We start from the raw sequence: 20,647 nt of genomic DNA on the forward strand, positions 1-20,647 counted from the left end.
ATAAAAAAACCCTTTCTTCCTCCTCCTCCGTCGTCTCTTTAGAATTTACTTTCGGAGTACTCAGCAGCAGCAGCAGCAGCAGCAGGACGGTTTAACCAGCGAATCGCCTTTGATTTCTATTGTCCCTCCCCTGATGTCTCCCAAAACCGCCAAGATAAGGTTCGCTTCTCTGATTTCACATTCTAATCTCCTGCCATAGAATTCTCTGGTGATATTCCTCGAGGAGAATAGAATAGTTTCGTATGACGAATTTTGGGATTTTATTCAGTGTTAGGGTTTATATATAGAGAGAGAGAGAGAGTGAGAGGGTTTGATTTTGGAGCCGTGCAGGCACAGATGCGTTGCTTGCTACAAGATGTTCAATAGACGCCAACACCTTGTGGAGCACATGAAGATTTCTCACCATTCCCTTCATCAGCCTCGCTGTGGGGTTTGCTTCAAGCATTGTAAATCCTTCGAATCTGTTCGGGAACACCTTAACGGTATTTGCATGCCTTTCCTTTTTTTTTTTTTTGGTTTCTTCATATGATTAAAGGATTTTCCATATTATTCTCATTTGGATCAAATCAATGGTGGTGTGTGTGTCTCAGTTCCGGACCATCTGTTCAAAGGTGACTGCAAGTCCATTTTCTCTGAACGAGGCTGTTCGCTCTGTCTTCAAATCTTTGACGACGCCACTGCTCTGGCTCACCATCAAAACAAGTGTCTCCTCTCTCCACCTCTTCCTCTTCCTCTTCCTCTTGTAAGTTAATGTGGAATGCTCTGCCTTTGTCTTCTTTTTCTTTTTCTGACTAATGACAAGGACATCGATTCATGTCAGGTCAATCCTACTAGGACTCTTGGTGTAGTAAATTCACGTCTCAAGGCAGTGGCAATTGACTGTGAAATGGTTGGTGGTGGTGATGACGGGTCTATTGATCTCTGCGCATCTATTTGCCTCGTTGACGAAGACGAGCATGTCATCTTTTCTACTCACGTCCAGCCCCAACTCCCTGTCACCGATTACAGGTTGGTGCTACTCCCTCCCTGCCTTGTGCATAATAATTGTTCAGATAATCACACTCACCTGCTTTATCTATCTATCTTCTTCAGACACAAGGTAACTGGACTGACCGAAGAAGATTTGAAGAATAATGGTATGCGGCTTCAGGATGTACGAGAAAAAGTTTTAACCATCTTGTGCGGTGGACATAATGATGGGGTTGGGAGGCTTCTTCTTGTTGGTCATGACCTTAGACATGATATGAAATGCTTGAAACTCCAGTATCCTAGCCATCTGTTGAGGTGGAATTCCCGTTTCTTTCTTTCCTTGAAATCTCTCTTCTTCTTCTTCTTCACTACTAATAGTATATATATTTCCTCAGAGACACAGCAAAATACGTGCCATTGATGAAAACAAATCTTGTAAGCCAATCACTCAAGTACCTCACAAGGTCATATCTCGGGTAAGTCAGTGTTTGTTGATGACCAATACTAGTGATAACCAACCATAGTTTGATTCTAGTCTTAGGAATAAGTGTAAACATGTCTTGTATTTGTAGGTACAAGATACAATGCGGGAAGCACGAGCCGTACGAGGACTGTGTATCTGTGATGAGGCTGTACAAGAAAATGCGGGATCAGGAGCATGGAAAGGCAGAAAAAGAAGAAGGGGATGGACTGAACTCGTGGAAACAGAGCGATCTAGAGAAGATGAAGCCGGAAGAGCTGTACCACAACTCCACATCAGAGTACCGCTGCTGGTGCCTTGACCGCCGTTGAAATCTAAGTTTCTCTCATAAATAAATAGCTCCTCTTTTGATGTAACTCATTTTCTTCTTAGGAAAAAAAAAAAGCTCTGGGTGTTTTTTGGGAAACTGATTCTAAACGATGATAACAACAGCTCTCTCCTCTCCTCTAGGAACTTGTATAATAAAAAAAATGATTTAGGCTCTCTCGTCTTCTCTACAATATTATATCCATTCAATTCAAATGAGTGGGTACTAAACTGTATTCGCTCGTTCAACCTTTGATAAAAGTCCTCTTATGTATAAGAAAAAACCCTTATAAAAAAACCAATCGTGAGAGAGATATATCCTGGAATAAATTAATCAAGCTCGCTCGACGGTGAGAAGAAGAGTAATCAAAATTATCTATGGTGGATTCCCAAGCGAGTATGTGGGAGTCGGTTACGTCGGTGGTTAGGTCGGCGGAGGAGAAGAAGGTGGATCCGGTTCACTGGGCTCTTGAGCTTCGGTCGACCCTCTCCGCAGCTGGAATCTCCCTTCCCTCACCAGACCTGGCTCACCTCCTCGTCTCCCACATCTTCTGGGAAAACCACACTCCTCTTTCCTGGAAGCTTCTCGAAAAAGCTATTTCCGTCACTATCGTCCCTCCTCTACTTGTCCTCGCTCTTCTCTCCCACAGGTAATCACTAGATTCCTTCTGCTATTCCTTTACTCAATTCTTCTTCTTCTTCTTCTAATTCTTTTTTTTTTTGGGGGTATGGGATAATTTCTTAGGGTAATTCCAAACAGAAAGCATCATCCCGCTGCCTATAGGCTCTATCTGGAACTCCTCAAGAGACATGCATTCTCCCTCATGCCTCAAATCAGAGCATCAGCATATCACAGGTTCCTTTCTTCCTTTTCTCCAATTGATATCCCTTTGTTCAAATATGCTGCACTCATACAGGCTTTTCCCTTTTTTAAAAAAAAAAATTAATCTGAGTAAATCATAATCCTATTAGACCTCCTCTCTTCTTTTACGTCCTACAATGCTTATTCCTATGAACTTTTGAAACAGGACAATGAATTCCATCGATGATATCCTCCATCTCTCTGAAATCTTTGGTTTACCAAATCAAGAACCTGGAAGTATTCTCCTTGCATTTGTCTTCTCCATTCTCTGGCAGCTAGTTGATGCATCCCTAGACGATGAAGGGCTTTTAGAACTCACCTCTAATAAGAGCTCTAAATGGCCACACCACATGCAAATTGATGGTCTGCTTAAGAGAAATGACAACCATGGTCTACTCGAGAAAGCCAACACTGAACTGGCTATTAACCTTATCCATTTTCTTTTGCACAATAAAGTTACTTCAAGGATTCTTCACCTCGCTAGTCAAAACATGTAAGACCTTTTACTCCCCCCCCCCCCCCCCATTATTTTTCTCTTGCTCGTCTCATCCTTATCATCCTGGCCTCGCTCGTCTCATCCTTATCATCCTGGCCTCTGCTGCCTTGGTGAAAATAGTCTTTTTTAAAAAATAAAATAAATTTCTCTCTCTTCAGGCCAACCCATTGGGAAGATTTCAGTCAGCGTTTTAGAGTGCTGACAACCAAATCATTGGTTGTGAGGAACTCGAAACATATTAATCCAGAAGCCCTTACATACTTGGTTTCTCATACACGTAAATTCCTGGCAAGGGATAGCAAGACAATCCCTGGAGGAGAATTCCATGCGCTTCTTTCCTCTGGTTCTATGTTAGCATTGACTAGTCAACATCATGGGACTAGCGGTGCTCCACTCTGGCTCCCCATTGATCTTTTCTTCGAAGACATAATGGATGGAACACAAGCTGCAGCGGCCAGCGCTGTCGAAAATCTAACTGGTGCTAGTACATTTATCTCTATTCTCGTTCTTGCATTTCTCCTCTCGTAAATATCTACGTACCTATTATTTTGTGCTTTTATTTGAACATAAGAAAATATCTGCAGGCCTTGTAAAAGCACTGCAGGCAGTTAATAGTACAACATGGCATGATGCCTTTCTAGCTCTATGGCTAGCAGCCTTACGCCTTGTACAAAGGGTAACGATCTATCCTGAACAACTACTAAGATTTTAAGAAGTTTACGCTCCTAGTCTAGAATAGGTTGTTCTTGTAGGAGGAGTGAATCAATGTCTGCGCTACTTCATGGATCTGAAATAAGTAGAAACATATGTGAAGCACCAAATTACGTTTCACATTAAAACTTATACAAGATTCATAATTAGAAGGTCATATAGTGAGAATGTTACGCCTTATGCAGTATCTTCCGTTGACCAATATGTTGTAATTTGAAGGAAAGAGATCCAATCGAGGGTCCCGTGCCCCGCACCGACACTTTTCTTTGTGTATTGCTATCCGTCACTCCACTTGCGGTTGCCAACATCATTGAAGAAGAAGAAAGTCAGTGGATTGATCAAAGTGCATCTAGCCCAAGCAACCAGTGGAAAGAGAAAAAAGGGAAATGCCGAGAAGGATTAGTCAATAGCTTACAACAACTTGGTGATTATGAAAGCTTGCTGACACCACCTCTTTCGGTACAGTCGGTTGCTAATCAAGCTGCTGCTAAAGCAGCTATGTTCATTTCCGGCATTACAAATGGCAGTGGATCTTACGAAAATACAAGCATGAACGAATCTGCAAGTGGCTGCTGTAAGTAAATTTGCCATCTACTCTTTCAATGTTATTTTGCGCCAGCATTCTGGTTTTGAATTCTTACTAAGAGTGCGGGTTTCCTTATTTACTCGAAAGTTGTTTTTTTTTTCTGTGTATGTATCTGCTCTGGTTTTATGTGGTGTTTCCACGGTTTCAAGTTATTCATTGGGGTTGTTTATTAGTATTCTCTCTAGTCCCATTATTGTTGGCTTGTTATTCTTCATCATTTTGAACTTTTAGCTTTCTTATGTGATTGGTTTGTAATTGTGACATGCGTTGACACAGCTGGTAATATGCGGCATCTGGTAGTGGAAGCTTGTATATCCAGAAATCTGTTGGACACATCTGCATATCTCTGGCTGGGGTTCGTAAATGGGGGAACCAATCAAGTGCCTCCAGGTATCACCGGAAATGTTTCTTGTTGGTCTCTACTGATGAAGGGTTCTTCTCTAACACCATCATTGACAAATTCACTAATTACAACTCCAGCTTCTAGGTATGTTTAAATCTATGATCGATCTTTGTTAATGTTTCTCTTTAGGTAATTGGTTAAAGGGGGTATTAGTAGGAATAACATATGTATAGCTGTGCATGTTTTCTTACCTAGGCTATCGTCTGCTTCCAAGACTCCATAAGTGGAGCTCGCCCTTTTTTATTTAACTTTTCCGTTGTAAGGCAACTGAACTTATTCTCATTATTATGATGGAAGCTTAGCAGAGATCGAAAAGATTTACGAGATCGCAACTACTGGTTCAGAAGATGAGAAGATAGCCGCGGCTTCTATTCTCTGTGGAGCATCTCTATTTCGGGGTTGGAGCATACAGGTATGTTTGGCATTTCAATTCTGTATCTGTGATCTGCGTTTTCTAGATAGTTCTATGTACTGCAAATTGGTCCACTGAGATCTTCTTTCTGGAGCCTCCTCATCTTTTACGTTTGACCCCATCTCTGATTAATTTCAGGAGCATGTTATCATCTTCATTGTAACTTTACTCTCGCCTCAGGCGCCGGCTAATATTTCTGGGAGTTACAGCCATCTAATCAATTGTGCCCCGTTTCTTAATGTTATTCTTGTTGGGATATCGCCCGTAGATTGTGTTCAGATTTTCTCATTGCACGGTGTGGTAGGTTTGTTGACTTTAACCTATTTTCCTGTTCTTTAATTTATGTTATCTGACAATAAATAAGAAGGTCCTTCTTTCGATCAAATAGTACTTATGGTGTTCTTTGCCAGGTCCCCTTGCTAGCTGGTGCATTGATGCCAATCTGTGAAGCATTTGGCTCTGGCATTCCGAACAACACCTGGACTCTCCCAACTGGCGAAGTAATCTCCTCTCATGCTGTTTTCTCCACTGCATTTATACTTCTTCTAAGGTTATGGAGATTTGACCATCCACCACTAGATTATGTCTTGGGAGATGTTCCGCCGGTGGGCCCTCAGTCAAGCCCTGAATATCTTTTGCTAGTGAGAAACTGCCGTCTAGAGTGTTTTGGAAAGTCCCCAAAGGACCGCATGGCACGTCGAAGATTTTCAAAAGTTATAGATATCTCTGTGGATCCCATCTTCATGGATTCATTCCCCAGTCTGAAACAGTGGTATCGGCAGCATCAGGAATGCATGGCTTCGATTCTCTCTGAACTAAAGACCGGAAGCCCAGTGCATCACATTGTTGATTCCCTACTTAGCATGATGTTCAAGAAGACAAATAAAGGTGGTAGTCAGTCTCTGACTCCATCTTCAGGAAGCAGTAGTTTATCTACTTCCGGGGTGGACGACTCTTCCGATCAACTCAAGATACCTGGATGGCATATCTTGGAAGCGGCCCCGTTTGTGCTTGATGCTGCTCTTACTGCCTGTGCTCATGGATCACTCTCTCCCCGGGAATTAGCAACAGGTTTCTCCATCCTCCTGAACCTATTGAAACTGACACCTTAATGAAACCAATTTGAACAAGGGGAATACCTAAAGCTGACGGTCACCAGCATTATATTATATGCTAATTTAGAGCCAACTGTCTAGATGCACAATAAATAAACGATCTTCCAAAAGGCAGCTATTACTGGGTGGGGCATGATCTAAATCTGTCCCTTTGATTTCTTTCAGGTCTTAAAACCCTTGCCGATTTCCTGCCAGCAACACTAGGAACCATGGTTAGCTACTTTTCTTCGGAAGTAACACGAGGTCTGTGGAAGCCAGTTTCCATGAACGGAACTGATTGGCCTAGTCCTGCAGCAAATTTAGCAAGCGTTGAGCAACAGATAGAGTTGATTTTAGCAGCTACTGGCGTTGACGTCCCTAGGCTTCCGGCAGGTAATGCTTTTTCTACTTGCTTCCTAGATTCTCTTAGGATTTCGTGATTGTCGGACATGAAAGGTTTAACTATATATGCAAGTCATGGGAGTCCCTGACAACAGGTCCCCGAAGGGTCTCCGGTTAGCCTTACACCTGTAAACATTTTTTTTATATCTGTAAAACTGCATGTGCAGGATAAAGTGTTATATATAACACGCTAGAACAAGACAACAATGATTACGCTGCTTAAACTCTAATTGCTTAAACTCGTCTGTCTTTGCAGATGGAATCTCTGCGGCTACACTTCCCTTGCCTCTCGCTGCACTCGTCAGCCTCACTATAACCTACAAGCTCGAAAAAGCAACAGAGCGCTTCCTTGTACTTGTTGGACCAGCATTGGACGCCCTTGCTGCCGCTTGCCCCTGGCCCTGCATGCCAATTGTGACATCGCTGTGGACCCAGAAAGTGAAGCGCTGGAGCGACTTTCTTATCTTCTCAGCGTCCAGAACTGTGTTCCATCACAACAGCGATGCTGTTATCCAGCTACTCAGAAGCTGCTTTACATGCACTCTTGGTCTAAAGCCTACCTCCCAACTCTGCAGCTACGGGGGAGTGGGCGCACTCCTTGGCCATGGATTTGGCTCTCTTCACTCTGGTGGAATCTCCACAGCTGCACCAGGAATCTTGTACATAAAAGTGCACAGATCAATAAGAGATGTCATGTTCCTGACAGAAGAAATCCTCTCGCTTCTGATGTTCTCTGTGAAGAGCATCGCCACCACGGAGAAACTGAATAAAACGAAAGATGGTCTGAGGTATGGGATTGGACAGGTTTCACTATCTCAGGCGATGACACGTGTCAAACTGGCAGCATCCCTGGGAGCCTCGCTGGTGTGGATCTCAGGTGGGCTGAACCTTGTTCAGGCTCTGATCAAGGAGACATTACCATCTTGGTTCATCTCAGTTCACGGAGAAGAAGACGAGTTGGGAGGTGGTATGGTTCCGATGCTAAGAGGGTATGCTTTGGCATACTTTGCAATACTGAGCAGTGCATTCGCTTGGGGAGTAGACTCCTCAACTCCTTCCTCAAAACGTCGGCCAAGGGTTCTGTGGCTGCATTTGGAGTTCCTGGTGAGTGCTCTGGAAGGGAAGATATCACTAGGTTGCGACTGGGCCACATGGCAAGCTTACGTAACCGGGTTTGTGAGCCTGATGGTGGAATGCACGCCGGCTTGGGTGCTAGAGGTGGATGTGGAAGTGATTAAGAGGCTAAGCAAAAGTCTGAGGCAGTGGAATGAGCAAGACCTGGCACTCGCTCTACTATGTGCCGGCGGCCTTAGGACTATGGGTACAGCTACCGAACTCATTGTTGAGACTTGCCATCAACTTTAGCGTTACGTGTCTCTCGACGAAACTGTGATCATCACTTTTATTTTTCAAATTAGCTTTGTTATATAACATTTTGAGTAACATCGTTCGCACTATCTCAAGATTCCAGGTCTGGTGTGAGAGACATAATCCACTAGACGGGGTTAAATTGTGAAATACGAAACTAAAAATGTGGTAGATTTGGTTATATTACAACTCACTACGGGCCCAGGGTGGTTTAATTTTTAGAAATTGAAACCAAGGGAAGTAAAATGTAACAGATTGCATTAACAGGGGTATGATTTGAGAAATTTGAAAATAAGGGGGAGTGAATGTGAAAGATAAAAGACTCCGAGTCGAAAGATAACTTAGAAAAGAGAGGATTAAGGAGGCGGAGACGAAGCTGGAGGAGGGACCATGGCGTCGACGTCGTTGGTGCTAACGTTAGCATCTCCTCTGTTTAGTCGTCGGTCTGTTTCCGCTAGGGTAGCCTTGACGATGATTACAGAGCCCTCAGGTAGGTCCTTCCTGCTTCCAATCAGTTTTGTTTCTCTACTAAATTCTTCTGCAAGGTGACTCGGTTTGATGTTATCAGTAAAATTGGGAAGAAGAAGAAGAAGAAGAAGATGCTCGGGGAAAGAAGAAGTGCTTCTAGAAGGAATGCCACCGGAGTATTATGATGATGTATGTATGTTGCTGTTGTTTCAATCTGAATTTCTGAGTTTTGTTTTTTAATTTTCTCTAAGACGGTATAATAATAGTTTTTGATGATGACAGGAATGGCAAGCTCGGCAGAGGGAGAAGACGAGAGAACTGAGGCGGATGCAGCGGGAGGAAGAAGAAGAAGAAGAGAGAAAGATTGAAGAGTACCGTGAAATCGGCTTGAGGTTGAAGGAATTTCCTGAGCAAGACTTGAGGAAAGCTAGAAAGCTCGTCTCCACCTTCATCACTGCTGCTGAGGAAGTCGAAGAGGTTTTAATTTAAATAAAATAAAAAACACTAACAGCAACTTCTCAAGTCTGATTGATTCATTGATTATTAGGATAATTCCTTTTGTATAGAGAATTGAAGAAGCAGCTGAGAAAGGAGAACTGGACGAGCTTGTTCTCATGATCATATGGAACCGCCTTGACCTTGCTCGCCGTGATGTAATATAGATATATATATATGTTCCTTGTCTTTTGCGTTTCTGCATCTTTTTTGGCCTAATCAGACTTGTGTGATTCTGTGGTCTTCTTGTATTGTGTCCTTCAGGACGAGAAGGACGCTATAAGAAGTCTTGATCTCTTGTATAGAAGAGTCGAGGTATGCGTTTCTGTTTTCTCTATACAAGATCTTCAACTGCTGATGCTATACATCTTTATACTTGGAAGCTCTCCTGCTCTTTTGTGATCGTTCTTGTGTTAGAATTAGCATCTCTCTCCAGATACTTGGGTTGAAACTGAATCCTTATTTATTTGGCTCATTCCAGACAGAGATCTTAAAACGGCAAGCAAGTCCTGCCATGAAGCTGCTGAATGATCTTCTAAACATGCATGATGGCTTTGGAGACGATGCTTGGCTGAAAGACTGCAGAAAACGAATGGCTGAGACATTCCCACGGGAAGACCCCTTCAGCATTCTAATGCCACCCGGTTTCGACATTGATATGGTTCGGTTCCTCCCTTTTCTTCTTTTTCTTTTTTCTTCTTGTCTTGTTTACCTTTGCTGAAAAAAAAAAAGAATCAATACGCTGTGTTTGCAGCATCAAGGACCGTTACGGTCGCCTGTTGAGACAGACGACACCCTTCTCAGAGTAGACTTTGTAAGAGAAGTGGATGCATTGCTGCATGAAGTGAGACTAATAGAGGAAGACGAGGAGGAAGCTGGTAAGAAAGGAGAGGTGCTGGACCCTGAAGCGATAGCACGTAAGTTGAAGCAGCAAGAGAAGAAGCGAACCATCCGTCAAGTTGAAGCCCTTCTTGATTTGGCCCTCAACTTGAAGTGGTAGCTTAGGTACCGTACCAAGATGTGTGTTTATGTGCAAAAAGACAAATACTAATAGGATTGTGGGAGCTTGGAAGAATTCTGTTTAGCTCCACCACAACACTCTTGGCCTTCCCACGATGCTCTCCCAGCTACGAATTTTTTTTTTTTTTTGGTCAACTGAAATTTTATATGGGGGAATTTGTGAGATGTACACAAGGGAGAAAAAATTCAAGAATATAACCATTCTACGGTTACAAACTGTGGATGGGACAATTACAACACAATCTTGACCAAAATCTCCTTTTAGGCGCGTACGTTTGATGTTGACGCACTAAAACTGAATTTGTGATACTATACTATCTAATACAATAAAGTTAGGAAATCTGCCTTCTTAGACTATCTACGAGAAATATTTACTCCCTCAGACACTTTTCGTGTTTCTAATTACATGAAAGAACACAATCCACTTGCCACACACTTTATTGGTATTGATTGTCATATATGCCCTCGAACACTATTTACTCTTCCTTACTTTTTTTTTTTTTGCGCGACATTTACTCTTCCTTACTCTCACTCCTTTTTCAACTAAAACGATCGTTGTTTATTGATTAACTGTTTAAATTTTAAAAACGAAAAAAAAAAAAACACAATCCAATTGTGTTCGTCAACTGGATAATCCCTAATCATAAAAATAAAAATCACTTTCCCAGTTCTTGTCAATAATCCCTAATCATAATTCTCTTTCGTTCTCCTTCTTCTCCGCGATGAAGGTATAGAACCCTAATTAATGTCTGATTACCAAGGCTGGGCTGTGTTCGTCAACTACGATTTCCTTCTTGGGTATTAGCGGATGAGAGTAACAGCGCATGATTTCAGCCCTTCGATGCCTTCATCACCGTTCACGATGTGTCATTCCACCACTACACGAATTCCTCTCGCCCGCGTCCTATCCTCTGTAAAACGATCTCTGTCGTGGTGTCTATGGCGAAGCGCCGGAGTCGTCACTTCGTTAAAGCTCTCTGTGTCGACCTCTAAATTTTTGCTCGATCTGAGACTGCTTCGCGGAGTTAGCCTCTCCAAGCTGTCCACTCGCGTAGCCGTGCTCCACCTCCTCCTCCTCGACTGCCAGTGGTCCACACCATGTATTTCGTGTTTAAGATCTTCGTGGATGGCCGCCGGTGTTCGTTTTCTTGCGGGGAACAACACAGTCAAGCATAGTCTCATGCAGAGATGATGTTGTGAGCTTTCGCCATCTGATTCTGCAAGCATCTCTGTTCTTGAAACTCAAGAACTATGCAGCTGACAGTAACATCTCTCTCTTCTTTGAGTTTTTATTGTGAAATTCGATTTATTTTGAGATTCATAATTAGTCTCTGTTGATTTTTTTTCCTTTTACCTACTCAAAGTTACCTTCTTTTGTAAGTCACTTTCAATTCTCAATGGTATTTCTTATTTGGATTTAAATATGTACACGGCAATGCTATTGTTTTGTGTTTATGAGGAAAAAAGTTAACATATCGTGTTTCTTTTGTTAGACAACTGGAAGAAAAAAAATTTCCAAGAGCAAGAAAGATAACGAAGAAGTTGCTATAACATCAACTACCAAGAGGAAGAAACATAACAAATGACAAGCTTTCTGCAACAAAGATCTCTGTATTTCTTGGAAATTGAGTGGAACTCTAGTTGCAGAGCTTGAGACAAAGATGTGGACAGCTGTTGTGTGGATGTGGTCGGTGTGGAAAGCGGTTGTGTGGATGTGGTCGGTGTGGACATGAGAGTTGTGGCAAGTGTGAAGTGGTCAGATAAGAGGCGATCAGATGAGATATGGATAATAGTGAAGATTCCTCCGGCATCTTCTATGTTCTTTGTAATATATAATGTTGTGTGTGCGGTACTCAAAGGCGAGTATGGCGGTGAGGCAGCAGCAGAGCTTAGCGGAGGAGGATTTAAGAGTTAGCTCTGGCTTTGAAGATTAAATATTGGTGGATTTGTGGCTGCGAGTATGGCGGTGAGGCAGCAGCAGAGCTTGGCGGAGGAGGATTTGAGAGTTGGCTCTGGCTTTGAAGATTAAATGTTGGTGGATTTGTGGCCGGTTTCGAACATGCCGGTCGGCGTGAAGCTGCGGGGACATCAGGATTTGTTATACACTGTGTTCGTCGGAAATGGAGTTTTGGTTCCTTGTATCATCTTACTCGCACTTGTTAGCTCGTCTTAGATTGGCTTTATAAACCTTTTTGTAATATATTTTCCTAGCTTTATAAAATTTATTAGTAAAGTTTTCTTAATTATTGTTAAGTTCTTTGTGCCATCCATCGACCTCCTATCATCGTGTTTGTTCATACCAAACTAAGCTTGACAGAAATGGTCATTAAGAAGCTAAATATCATGATAACTACAACCTCACAACCTCATGTCGCCGTGTCCACATCCACAACTAAACTCTCATCTTGACCACAATCCCATTGTCCACCACGAACACATCTATATTACTTTTGTCTACCAAAACATGCATCCACATCCACAGAAAAGGTGTCCACTAAATTAATAAAATTTAATTAAAAGTTTTTTTTTTTTTTTTTGTCGACAAGATTACAGACTCATGTTGACTCTGTAAACCAAATTGGTTGCTCTGTATCCATATGGACAGTAAACGACGTCTGTTGCCTCACACCACGTGCTAAGCCATCCGCCTTCTTGTTTTTTGTCCTTGATATATGGATAATCTCCGAGCTGTGAAAACTCCTCTTGAGACTTCTGATGTCTTCTAAGTAACTTGCAAAAGCCGGCCATTCTTCTGGTTCCGAAACCATCTTCACCAATTGAGAACAATCCGTTGCAAAAGTAACATTATACTGCCTTAAATTCCGCATACATTCCATTGCCCATATGAGGGCTTCCACTTCCGTATGTAAAGGTGATTGACTTGCCCTCGTGTTTCTAGCACCCATCAACCCTTCGAAACCTGGTAAAGTACTATACCAACCATGCCCAGAAAAGGTATCTCCGGCTTTCCATGATCCATCCGTAAAACACCATCGTCCTGGTCTAAGCGGTAAATCAGGCTCAGATACTCCTGGCACCTGGTTTATCTGTGTTAGAGCTTGTTGGGCATCAGACCAGAGTAAAGATTCAGTCATAGCCAGTTTAAGAGTATCCTGAGGATCTATGTCTAAATTGCTAAAAACTTTATTGTTTCTCCCTTTCCAAATGTACCAAAGTATCCACACAAAATAGTGTTCTTCCAATGCAGGTTTGATTCTCCAGAATAAGTAATCCATATTCGTGAACAAGGATTGTCCTGGAAAGTAAGCCGGATTCGTAGGGATCTTCGAAAGAGCCCAGACCTGAACTGCTGGTGGGCATTCAAAAAATACATGGTTTACAGATTCCTCATCTGCTCCACATCGATCACAGCCAATATCCCCTTTCAGACCTCGGGCTTTTAGATTCTTCCTGACAGCTATACATCCTGACAACAATTGCCATAGAAAGTGTTTCATCTTGGGTGGACAACGCACTTTCCAGCACTGTGCTTTGAGATCCGTAACTGTTGGGCCAAACTCTACTATCCCATCCCCTCTATCTGGATATGCTCTTTCCAGCTGATATCCTGATTTAACCGTATATTTGCCATTTTTTGTAAAATGCCATCCATCTCGGTCTGCTGTTTGAACCCTACTCAAGGGTATACTTTCAACAATTTTGACATCCGCAGGTTCCATTATTTCCTGTAAAGCCAATGAATTCCAAGTACGCGACTCACTATGAATAAGAGAATCAACTGTGAGATCCGGTAAGAGAATATGTTGTTTTTTATTTGCTGGTCTCGGGCGGTTGGTTGGGAGCCAGGGATCATTCCATACTGAGATAGAGGATCCTGATCCCACCCTTTTGATTAGTCCTTTGCTAACCAGAGATCTAGCAGAGATTATACTACGCCATCCGTAGGAGGACGAGTACGATCTGGCCGGTTCCAGGGGTGAAGTATTCCTGAAATACCGACCTTTGAAGACACGAGAAAATAGAGAATTTGGTTTCTCTATGAATCTCCAGAGTTGTTTTCCAAGCATGGCAGTGTTGACATCCGTAAGATCTCTAAACCCCAACCCTCCGTCATCCTTGTGGAGACAAACCTTATCCCATGATTTCCAGTGTAAACCCTTTGTGTTGCCACTTGGACTCCACCAGAATTGAGATACCGCACTCGTGAGTTTTTTCATCACAGTTTTCGGAATACGATAACATGACATAATATGATTAGGAAGAGCCGTTATCACCGATTTTATTATTACCTCCTTTCCTCCTTTTGTAAAAAATTTAAAAGTCCATCCGTTTACTCTGTTGTTCAAACGCTCCTGTACAAACCCAAAAACCTGAACCTTTGACCCGCCTAAACTCTCTGGGATTCCTAAGTAAGTTCCCATACCTCCCCGGTTTTGAATTCCCAAGATATCCCGCAGCTCCTGATGGGTATCCTCATCGATCTTATGACCAAACTGAATTGAAGATTTCTCGAAATTAATCTGTTGGCCCGAAACCCTTTCATATTCTTTAAGAATTACCAAAATAGCCTGGCACTCTTCCTTCTGCGCTCTACAGAAGAAAAGACTATCATCCGCGAACAACAAATGAGATACTGGCGGGCAGGCCCTTGCCACCTTTATGCCTGTTAACCTTTTTTCATTTTCCGCCTTTTTAATATTTGCTATTAATGCTTCCGTACACATAATGAATAAATAAGGAGATAATGGATCTCCCTGACGTAGTCCCCTATGTGGGACTATATGTCCCCTTGGTTGGCCATTTAATAGTACTCGATATTGGACCGAAGAAATACACTCCATCATCAATAGGATCCAATGGTGGTCAAACCCCATTTTCTTAAGTAGTGCTTCAATGAAGCTCCATTCAACTCTGTCATAAGCCTTGCTCATATCCGTTTTGATTGCCATAAATTTATTTTGACAAGCCTTATTTGTCCTTAATCCATGAAACATTTCTTGTGCAATAAGAATATTATCCGAAATCAGTCTTCCAGCAACAAAGGCCGACTGCGTTTCCGAGATCAGACTCGGAAGGCACACCTTAAGCCGTTGGCACAAAACCTTGGAAATAATTTTATATCCGACATTGCAGAGACTTATTGGTCTAAGCTCTGTCATCCTTGTGGGCCTCTCTGTCTTAGGAATCAAACATATATTCGTTAAATTTAAGCGCTCATCCAGCTTCCCCGTGGTTAAAAAATTATTAACCAGTTCCAAAATATCATTTTTAATGACGTGCCACGAGTGTTGAAAAAACAGTGCCGTCATTCCATCTGGTCCCGGCGCTTTTTCCGGATGCATCATAAATAAAGCCTGACGCACCTCCTCTTCTGTAGCCAGCTGTACGAGACGCTGATTCATTTGCTGTGAAATGGATGGTGTTATTTCATCCAGAAAAGCATCAAATTCCTCAGGTGACGTAGTGGTAAACAGGTCCTCAAAATAGCCTACTGCAATCCTTTCGATTCCATTTTCATCTACCACCCAGTTTCCATTGGTATCATATAACCCCACTATACGATTTCGCGCCCGACGTTGTTTTGTCAAAGCGTGAAAGAATTTTGTACTCAGGTCTCCTGCCGTATTCCATGTGTTCCTGCTCTTTTGTTGCCAGTAATCCTCTTCATCCTTGTACGCCTCTTGTAGCTTTCGAGATACGTCCACAATATCCTCCTGTGTTCTATTATCATCAGTTTGGACTTCCTCCAAGGCCTTTTGAAGTTCTGCTATTTTCTCTTTTCCATATGGGGGGTTATTCTTGTTCCAGGTAGAGATCTCGTGTCGACAATTGATAATCTTGGACACGACATCTCCCCCGTTACCCCCTGAATTCCTCATCTCCTTTGTCCATCCTCTTGTAATGGAATCCATAAAACCCTCTCTTCCAAGCCACCTTTTATCAAACCGAAACTGCCCTCTGCGTTTTACGATTTTGTCCTCTAAAAAAGCCACAATTGGTCTATGATCCGATCCCACCAACTTTAAATATTCCGTATGTGAATTTGGAAACATGGAATGCCATTCTTCATTTGCCAATGCCCGATCTAGTCTGCACCGGATCATCGTTGCTTTCCCATTGACTTTCCTCCTTCCTTGCCATGATAATTTATTTCCCCGAGCCGGAAATTCCAATAGTCCACTATTACGTATCATATTATTAAATGAGACAAAAGAATCTGCCCCTCGTAACGGCCCCCCCTCTTTTTCATGGTTCCCCGTGATCTCATTGAGATCACCAATAATAAACCATGGTTCGTCCCTTGAAATGCCGTATCTTGTTAGTCTTTCCCATACTTGGTCTCTCAAATTCTGTATTGGATCTCCGTAGATAAAAGTCATATAAATTCTTTTCCCAAGTGTCTCTGCCTCCACGTCTATCATCCTAGCACTAGAGTATAAAATATTAATACGGAATTCGTTATTATAAAATAACGCCAGTCCTCCACTTGAGCCATTTGGATCCACTGTCATTAAATTGTCATAACCAAAATGAGCTTGAAATCCTTGAACGAAAGCAAAATCCTGTTTAGTTTCTGATAAAAATAAAAAATCAGGTTTATGTTGATGCCATATTTCCCGTAAGTAACTGATTGTCCATTTACTCCCCATGCCTCTACAATTCCAGCTAAGAACTCTCATTAAAATAAATTATCTTACTCTTTCGAGTTATTAAAACATAGGCCTGATGAAGCCCATAATAATCCCTTATCCAATAGAGTATCCATTGGACATAGTCCACAATCCCATTATACACCCCCTCATATATTTTCCCATTTTGTACTGTATCTGGATTAGTAGCTGAGATCTTTTCATTTATCCACCAGCCCGTCCATTTACCAAAACCCACCAGACCATAGTTAATAAAAACACCGTCGCTACCTTGTAACGCTGCGACGTTAACAGAAGCTCCAAAACTTCTCATCCTGCAGAAAAGTAGGAACCCTTGCCAATCAAAATCTTGACTGATCCGTGAATCTTTCTCCATTATGTTCGTAAGCCACATCATATCCTTTACACTATGATCAACGATATCCAAAATTTCCCCTATCCCCCAAGTATCACATAAACGTTTTCGTTTGTCAGCACAAACAAACTGACCGGACCATTCATCCTGATTCTGTACATACTCTCCTAGAAGATAAACACAAATAAGACAGTACCCATTCCCCACAATTGAGCTGCTAGCTTCGTTGAATTTTAAAAGCCGGACAAACCAATTGATTCCTTGCCTCAAAAACCCATAACCCCACCTAGCTGAGAATTGTGGAGATAATGAACCCCTATTAATTTCCATTCTGAAAGCCAAATACCTCATTTTTTGTCCCTTATGCCAATGCCATCGTTGCACACTTTTTGTTTCCATGAAAATTAAATTCAGACCATACTTCAAATCTCCTGGTCCAAACCGGTCCTGAATCATATGTCCTATGCGTTTAAGAAAACCCCCATTCTCAACTGGTTCAACGGTCACTTTGTGATTCGTATGACTCATATCCACACTACCATTAACATATGCAAAACACCAAGACACCAGGCTTAGTAGATCATTCGAGTTTATTATATTCCATCGTTTGTCCTCTGTTGCTTCCAAATGATCTCTTTGTACCCCATCACAACTCAGTTTTATCAATTTTAAAATCCAAAGGACATACCTTATTTGTTGTGTACCATATACCTCTCTTGTCCATATATTCCATCGATACCAGTCACCAACCATAAACCAATTTAAAACCATCCTGCCAAAACTGTGATTTAATCCTACTACCTTTGCTGCCATAATAAAAAACCTCCATCCAGTTATTTTATTCCAATACCATTTCTCATGGTCAATACAATGAAGCAAAAGAAGGCCATCCAACAGCCAAAAAAACACAGAGACCAGAAACATGGTCCGTGTGTGGTTTAAAGAGACCCAACACAGCCATTGATCTCCAACCAAAGCCATAAACAGTGTCCACCATAACCAATAAACCTTTTTGATCACAAATACAGTCCAACCCTTATCCAAAATACCAAAAAGCTCAGAATAAACATGAGTGGAAACGCTAATAAGAATCACTGAGAACCACCAGTACCAATAATAAAAGAATCCATTTTTATTCCTTTGATATAATTTGAAATTAAGCATTGCAGAAAAACATGCAAACAGATATGATAAAACCAACAAGACCTTAGACCCAACGTGAGTACACATGCGCATGAAGCTTATGAAAAACCAAAGGCTATAAAGAACTAACGCCAAACCCAGGACCTGCTTACTGAATATTGAGAAGATGATATCCATAAAATTAAAGTTTCTGCTGTCCCCCTTTCGGATTTGAAGTACCCTTCTCCTCCATCTTTTTGGCACCACCTCCATGACGACCACCACTATGTCTCCTCGCAAAATATTTTGCCCATTAAAACCATATATTCCATAAAAGATATGACTGACCTCACAGCCACAATCCAGTCTCCAAATTGATACCTCTAATAACCCTTTCCGAGTCACATACAAATGGACTCGAATCTCTCCGATCTCCCTTGTCCAGATACGAATGGAGAAAACGGAAATAATACCAATTTTAATCTTGATGGTGACCCCAATTGTAATCCACTGTAATGATATTGAAGATTTCCTCAGCCTCGCAAGGATCCCCTTTCCATCTTTTGGATCAAACCACCCCTCCCAACAATTTAGTCGTACCCGTTGTTTCCTTTCTCTAGAGCCCCCTTCGTAAGCCCGATTTACTTCCAACCCAACAGCCTCACCGATCCCCGGATCCCATCGTTGCGATACCATCGAGAGCCCTAGATCGCCGTTTTCATCGCCTAGTCCTACGTTTGGTATGAATATTTAGGTAGAGAATCAATAGATAAAAATTTAATTAAAAGTTACATGTAGATATATGGATATCAAAATAAAAAGAAAAAAATATTTTATTTTATGCATATATATTGGTAAATTTTTATTTATTCAAAATATGAAGCTAAAATAAGAGGATTTACATATGCCAGCTGGATCCTAACGAGACCTCCTCAATCTCTTGTCCTTACAATTTCGTTACTCTCTTTCTCTATAGAAGAAAGGGCTTTAACGTCAAAATTTTCTTCTCTCTCCTACACAATGTGCCTCTCAAGTGGATTGTGTTCTTTTTTGTAAAGAAAGTAGAGAATATGTCTAAATGAATAAAGCACTCCTATCCACGATATATTTGTGAGGGGGGACAAATGGTGACACCCGTCGCAACAGCAGTGGTTTGTGTGTATCATGCGTTTTGTTCACTCTCCGCGTCTGCATCCGTTGTGTTGACTACACGCGATTTGTGTTTCTGAAGCCCGCCAAGGCCCACGTGATTTCATATGAAAAAAATTGTTTACATTATTTAAACAAATTATGTAACTCAAATATCTCATATCTCTATTTCAATATTATAATAATCTAAATAAATTTTTTTCTTTTAAATATTAAAATTTAACAATCTCCAAAAAGAGAGAATCGGAAGTTACATCTCGACGTTGGAGAAACGACGGTACCCAACCGCAATGGCTAACACAAAACAAGCAAACAAAGCACAACTCAAATCGAGATCGAGATCTTAATCTAAGAGAAAATACTAAAGCGAGTGTGATAAGACACAAGGAACACAAAACCCCCAACTTCGACGAACACGATTGGAATAGCAGATCCCAACGTCGTCGGAAGTTCGCTCCAGCCAGCGTGTTCGAAACCGGCCGTAGATCCCTCCACGACTAACCAACAACCCACCAGAGCCAACCTCGGAGGCATCCCGCGGCCCGAACGCCGAGATCTACAAGAAACTCTGACTCTCAAGCCTCTCTCCGCCAAGCTCCGCCACATCGCCTCGGGCACCGTGCACAAACCCTAACTTCCACCGGCTAAGAGAAGCTTCTGCGTCTAAACCCAAAATCTTTGTATATCTCTCGGAGAGGATAAGACAAAACCTGAAGCTCAAGGAGAAACGTTGCAGTGGTGGTGGATTGATGGAAGAGATGCATAGTAAATTTACTTTCAAGCTAAAGAAAATTATTGAAGAGCTTATGTTTAATGGAGATGAATAATTGACGGTAAAAGTGGAGGTTTACAATAAAATCACAAATAGGATTCATAAGTTATAGAGACGAGAGAGAGAAGTGAAAGATGAAGGAAATGTGATTAGTTATCCTAATACTACATGTGGACACTTTTTTTTTAAGTCATCTGTTGTTTTATTATTATAGGATTAAACCCATTTACCAACAACAAAACACCAAGACATAAAACAAAGTCCAAAACAAGAAAAACATTAATTTTAAAAGGCCCAAAGCCCACATATGAGTCAAAGAGGATCTCATATCTCTTCAACACGTGAACATCCGACGGAAGACATGACCTTTCGCCAGAGGCAGAGTAAACACGCCGGAATCCACCATCAGCAGAGCCAAACTGAAGAAGAAAGGTCGAATCCAAAGCTTCGATCTTCTAACAAGTAACCGTAGCCATTTTTAATGACAAGTAGACGATGCTAAGCCAGCGAAGACGGTGTAAAAGAACCACCATTCCCGGAGACGAATGCCGACGAAGATGATGTT

At 41.7% G+C, this 20,647-nt stretch overlaps 4 protein-coding genes across 6 annotated transcripts; 3 read left to right on the forward strand and 1 right to left on the reverse strand.

Moving 5' to 3' along the window:
* On the forward strand, nt 1–1,934 carry LOC108842030 (RNA exonuclease 4). Of its 3 annotated transcripts, none has more exons than XM_018614831.2 (7): nt 1–159; nt 331–482; nt 591–736; nt 821–1,008; nt 1,093–1,284; nt 1,365–1,445; nt 1,542–1,934. In XM_018614831.2, exons 1-7 carry the CDS (start codon nt 134–136, stop codon nt 1,759–1,761), a joined length of 1,005 nt encoding a protein of 334 aa, XP_018470333.1. In that variant the 5' UTR covers nt 1–133; the 3' UTR covers nt 1,762–1,934. The 3 variants fall into 3 exon arrangements, with proteins under 3 accessions (XP_018470333.1, XP_018470332.1, XP_018470334.1); XM_018614830.2 differs by having other exon boundaries at nt 2–159; nt 591–742; XM_018614832.2 differs by having other exon boundaries at nt 21–159; nt 269–482; nt 591–742.
* Nucleotides 1,935–1,987: 53 nt separating this feature from the next.
* LOC108842029 (mediator of RNA polymerase II transcription subunit 33B) lies at nt 1,988–8,283 on the forward strand. The gene is made up of 12 exons (XM_018614829.2): nt 1,988–2,406; nt 2,502–2,612; nt 2,785–3,111; nt 3,273–3,592; nt 3,699–3,790; nt 4,045–4,399; nt 4,688–4,898; nt 5,112–5,226; nt 5,365–5,526; nt 5,637–6,297; nt 6,507–6,713; nt 6,979–8,283. The coding sequence occupies exons 1-12, from the start codon at nt 2,135–2,137 to the stop codon at nt 8,085–8,087; spliced, it is 3,942 nt and encodes a 1,313-aa protein (XP_018470331.2). The 5' UTR covers nt 1,988–2,134; the 3' UTR covers nt 8,088–8,283.
* Nucleotides 8,284–8,412: 129 nt separating this feature from the next.
* On the forward strand, nt 8,413–10,345 carry LOC108842032 (protein PALE CRESS, chloroplastic). The gene is made up of 7 exons (XM_018614833.2): nt 8,413–8,580; nt 8,659–8,747; nt 8,841–9,035; nt 9,125–9,211; nt 9,318–9,368; nt 9,535–9,714; nt 9,808–10,345. Exons 1-7 carry the CDS (start codon nt 8,481–8,483, stop codon nt 10,051–10,053), a joined length of 948 nt encoding a protein of 315 aa, XP_018470335.1. The 5' UTR covers nt 8,413–8,480; the 3' UTR covers nt 10,054–10,345.
* Nucleotides 10,346–16,577: 6,232 nt separating this feature from the next.
* Nucleotides 16,578–19,088, reverse strand: LOC130496673 (uncharacterized). The gene is made up of 2 exons (XM_056988955.1): nt 18,543–19,088; nt 16,578–18,445 (listed from the first exon to the last, which is right to left on the reverse strand). Exon 2 carries the CDS (start codon nt 18,432–18,434, stop codon nt 16,701–16,703), a length of 1,734 nt encoding a protein of 577 aa, XP_056844935.1. The 5' UTR covers nt 18,435–18,445; nt 18,543–19,088; the 3' UTR covers nt 16,578–16,700.
* Nucleotides 19,089–20,647: the final 1,559 nt, after the last annotated feature.

The sequence above is a fragment of the Raphanus sativus genome, chromosome 6 (assembly GCF_000801105.2).
Source record: "Raphanus sativus cultivar WK10039 chromosome 6, ASM80110v3, whole genome shotgun sequence".
In the NCBI taxonomy this organism is placed as follows: Eukaryota; Viridiplantae; Streptophyta; class Magnoliopsida; order Brassicales; family Brassicaceae; genus Raphanus; species Raphanus sativus.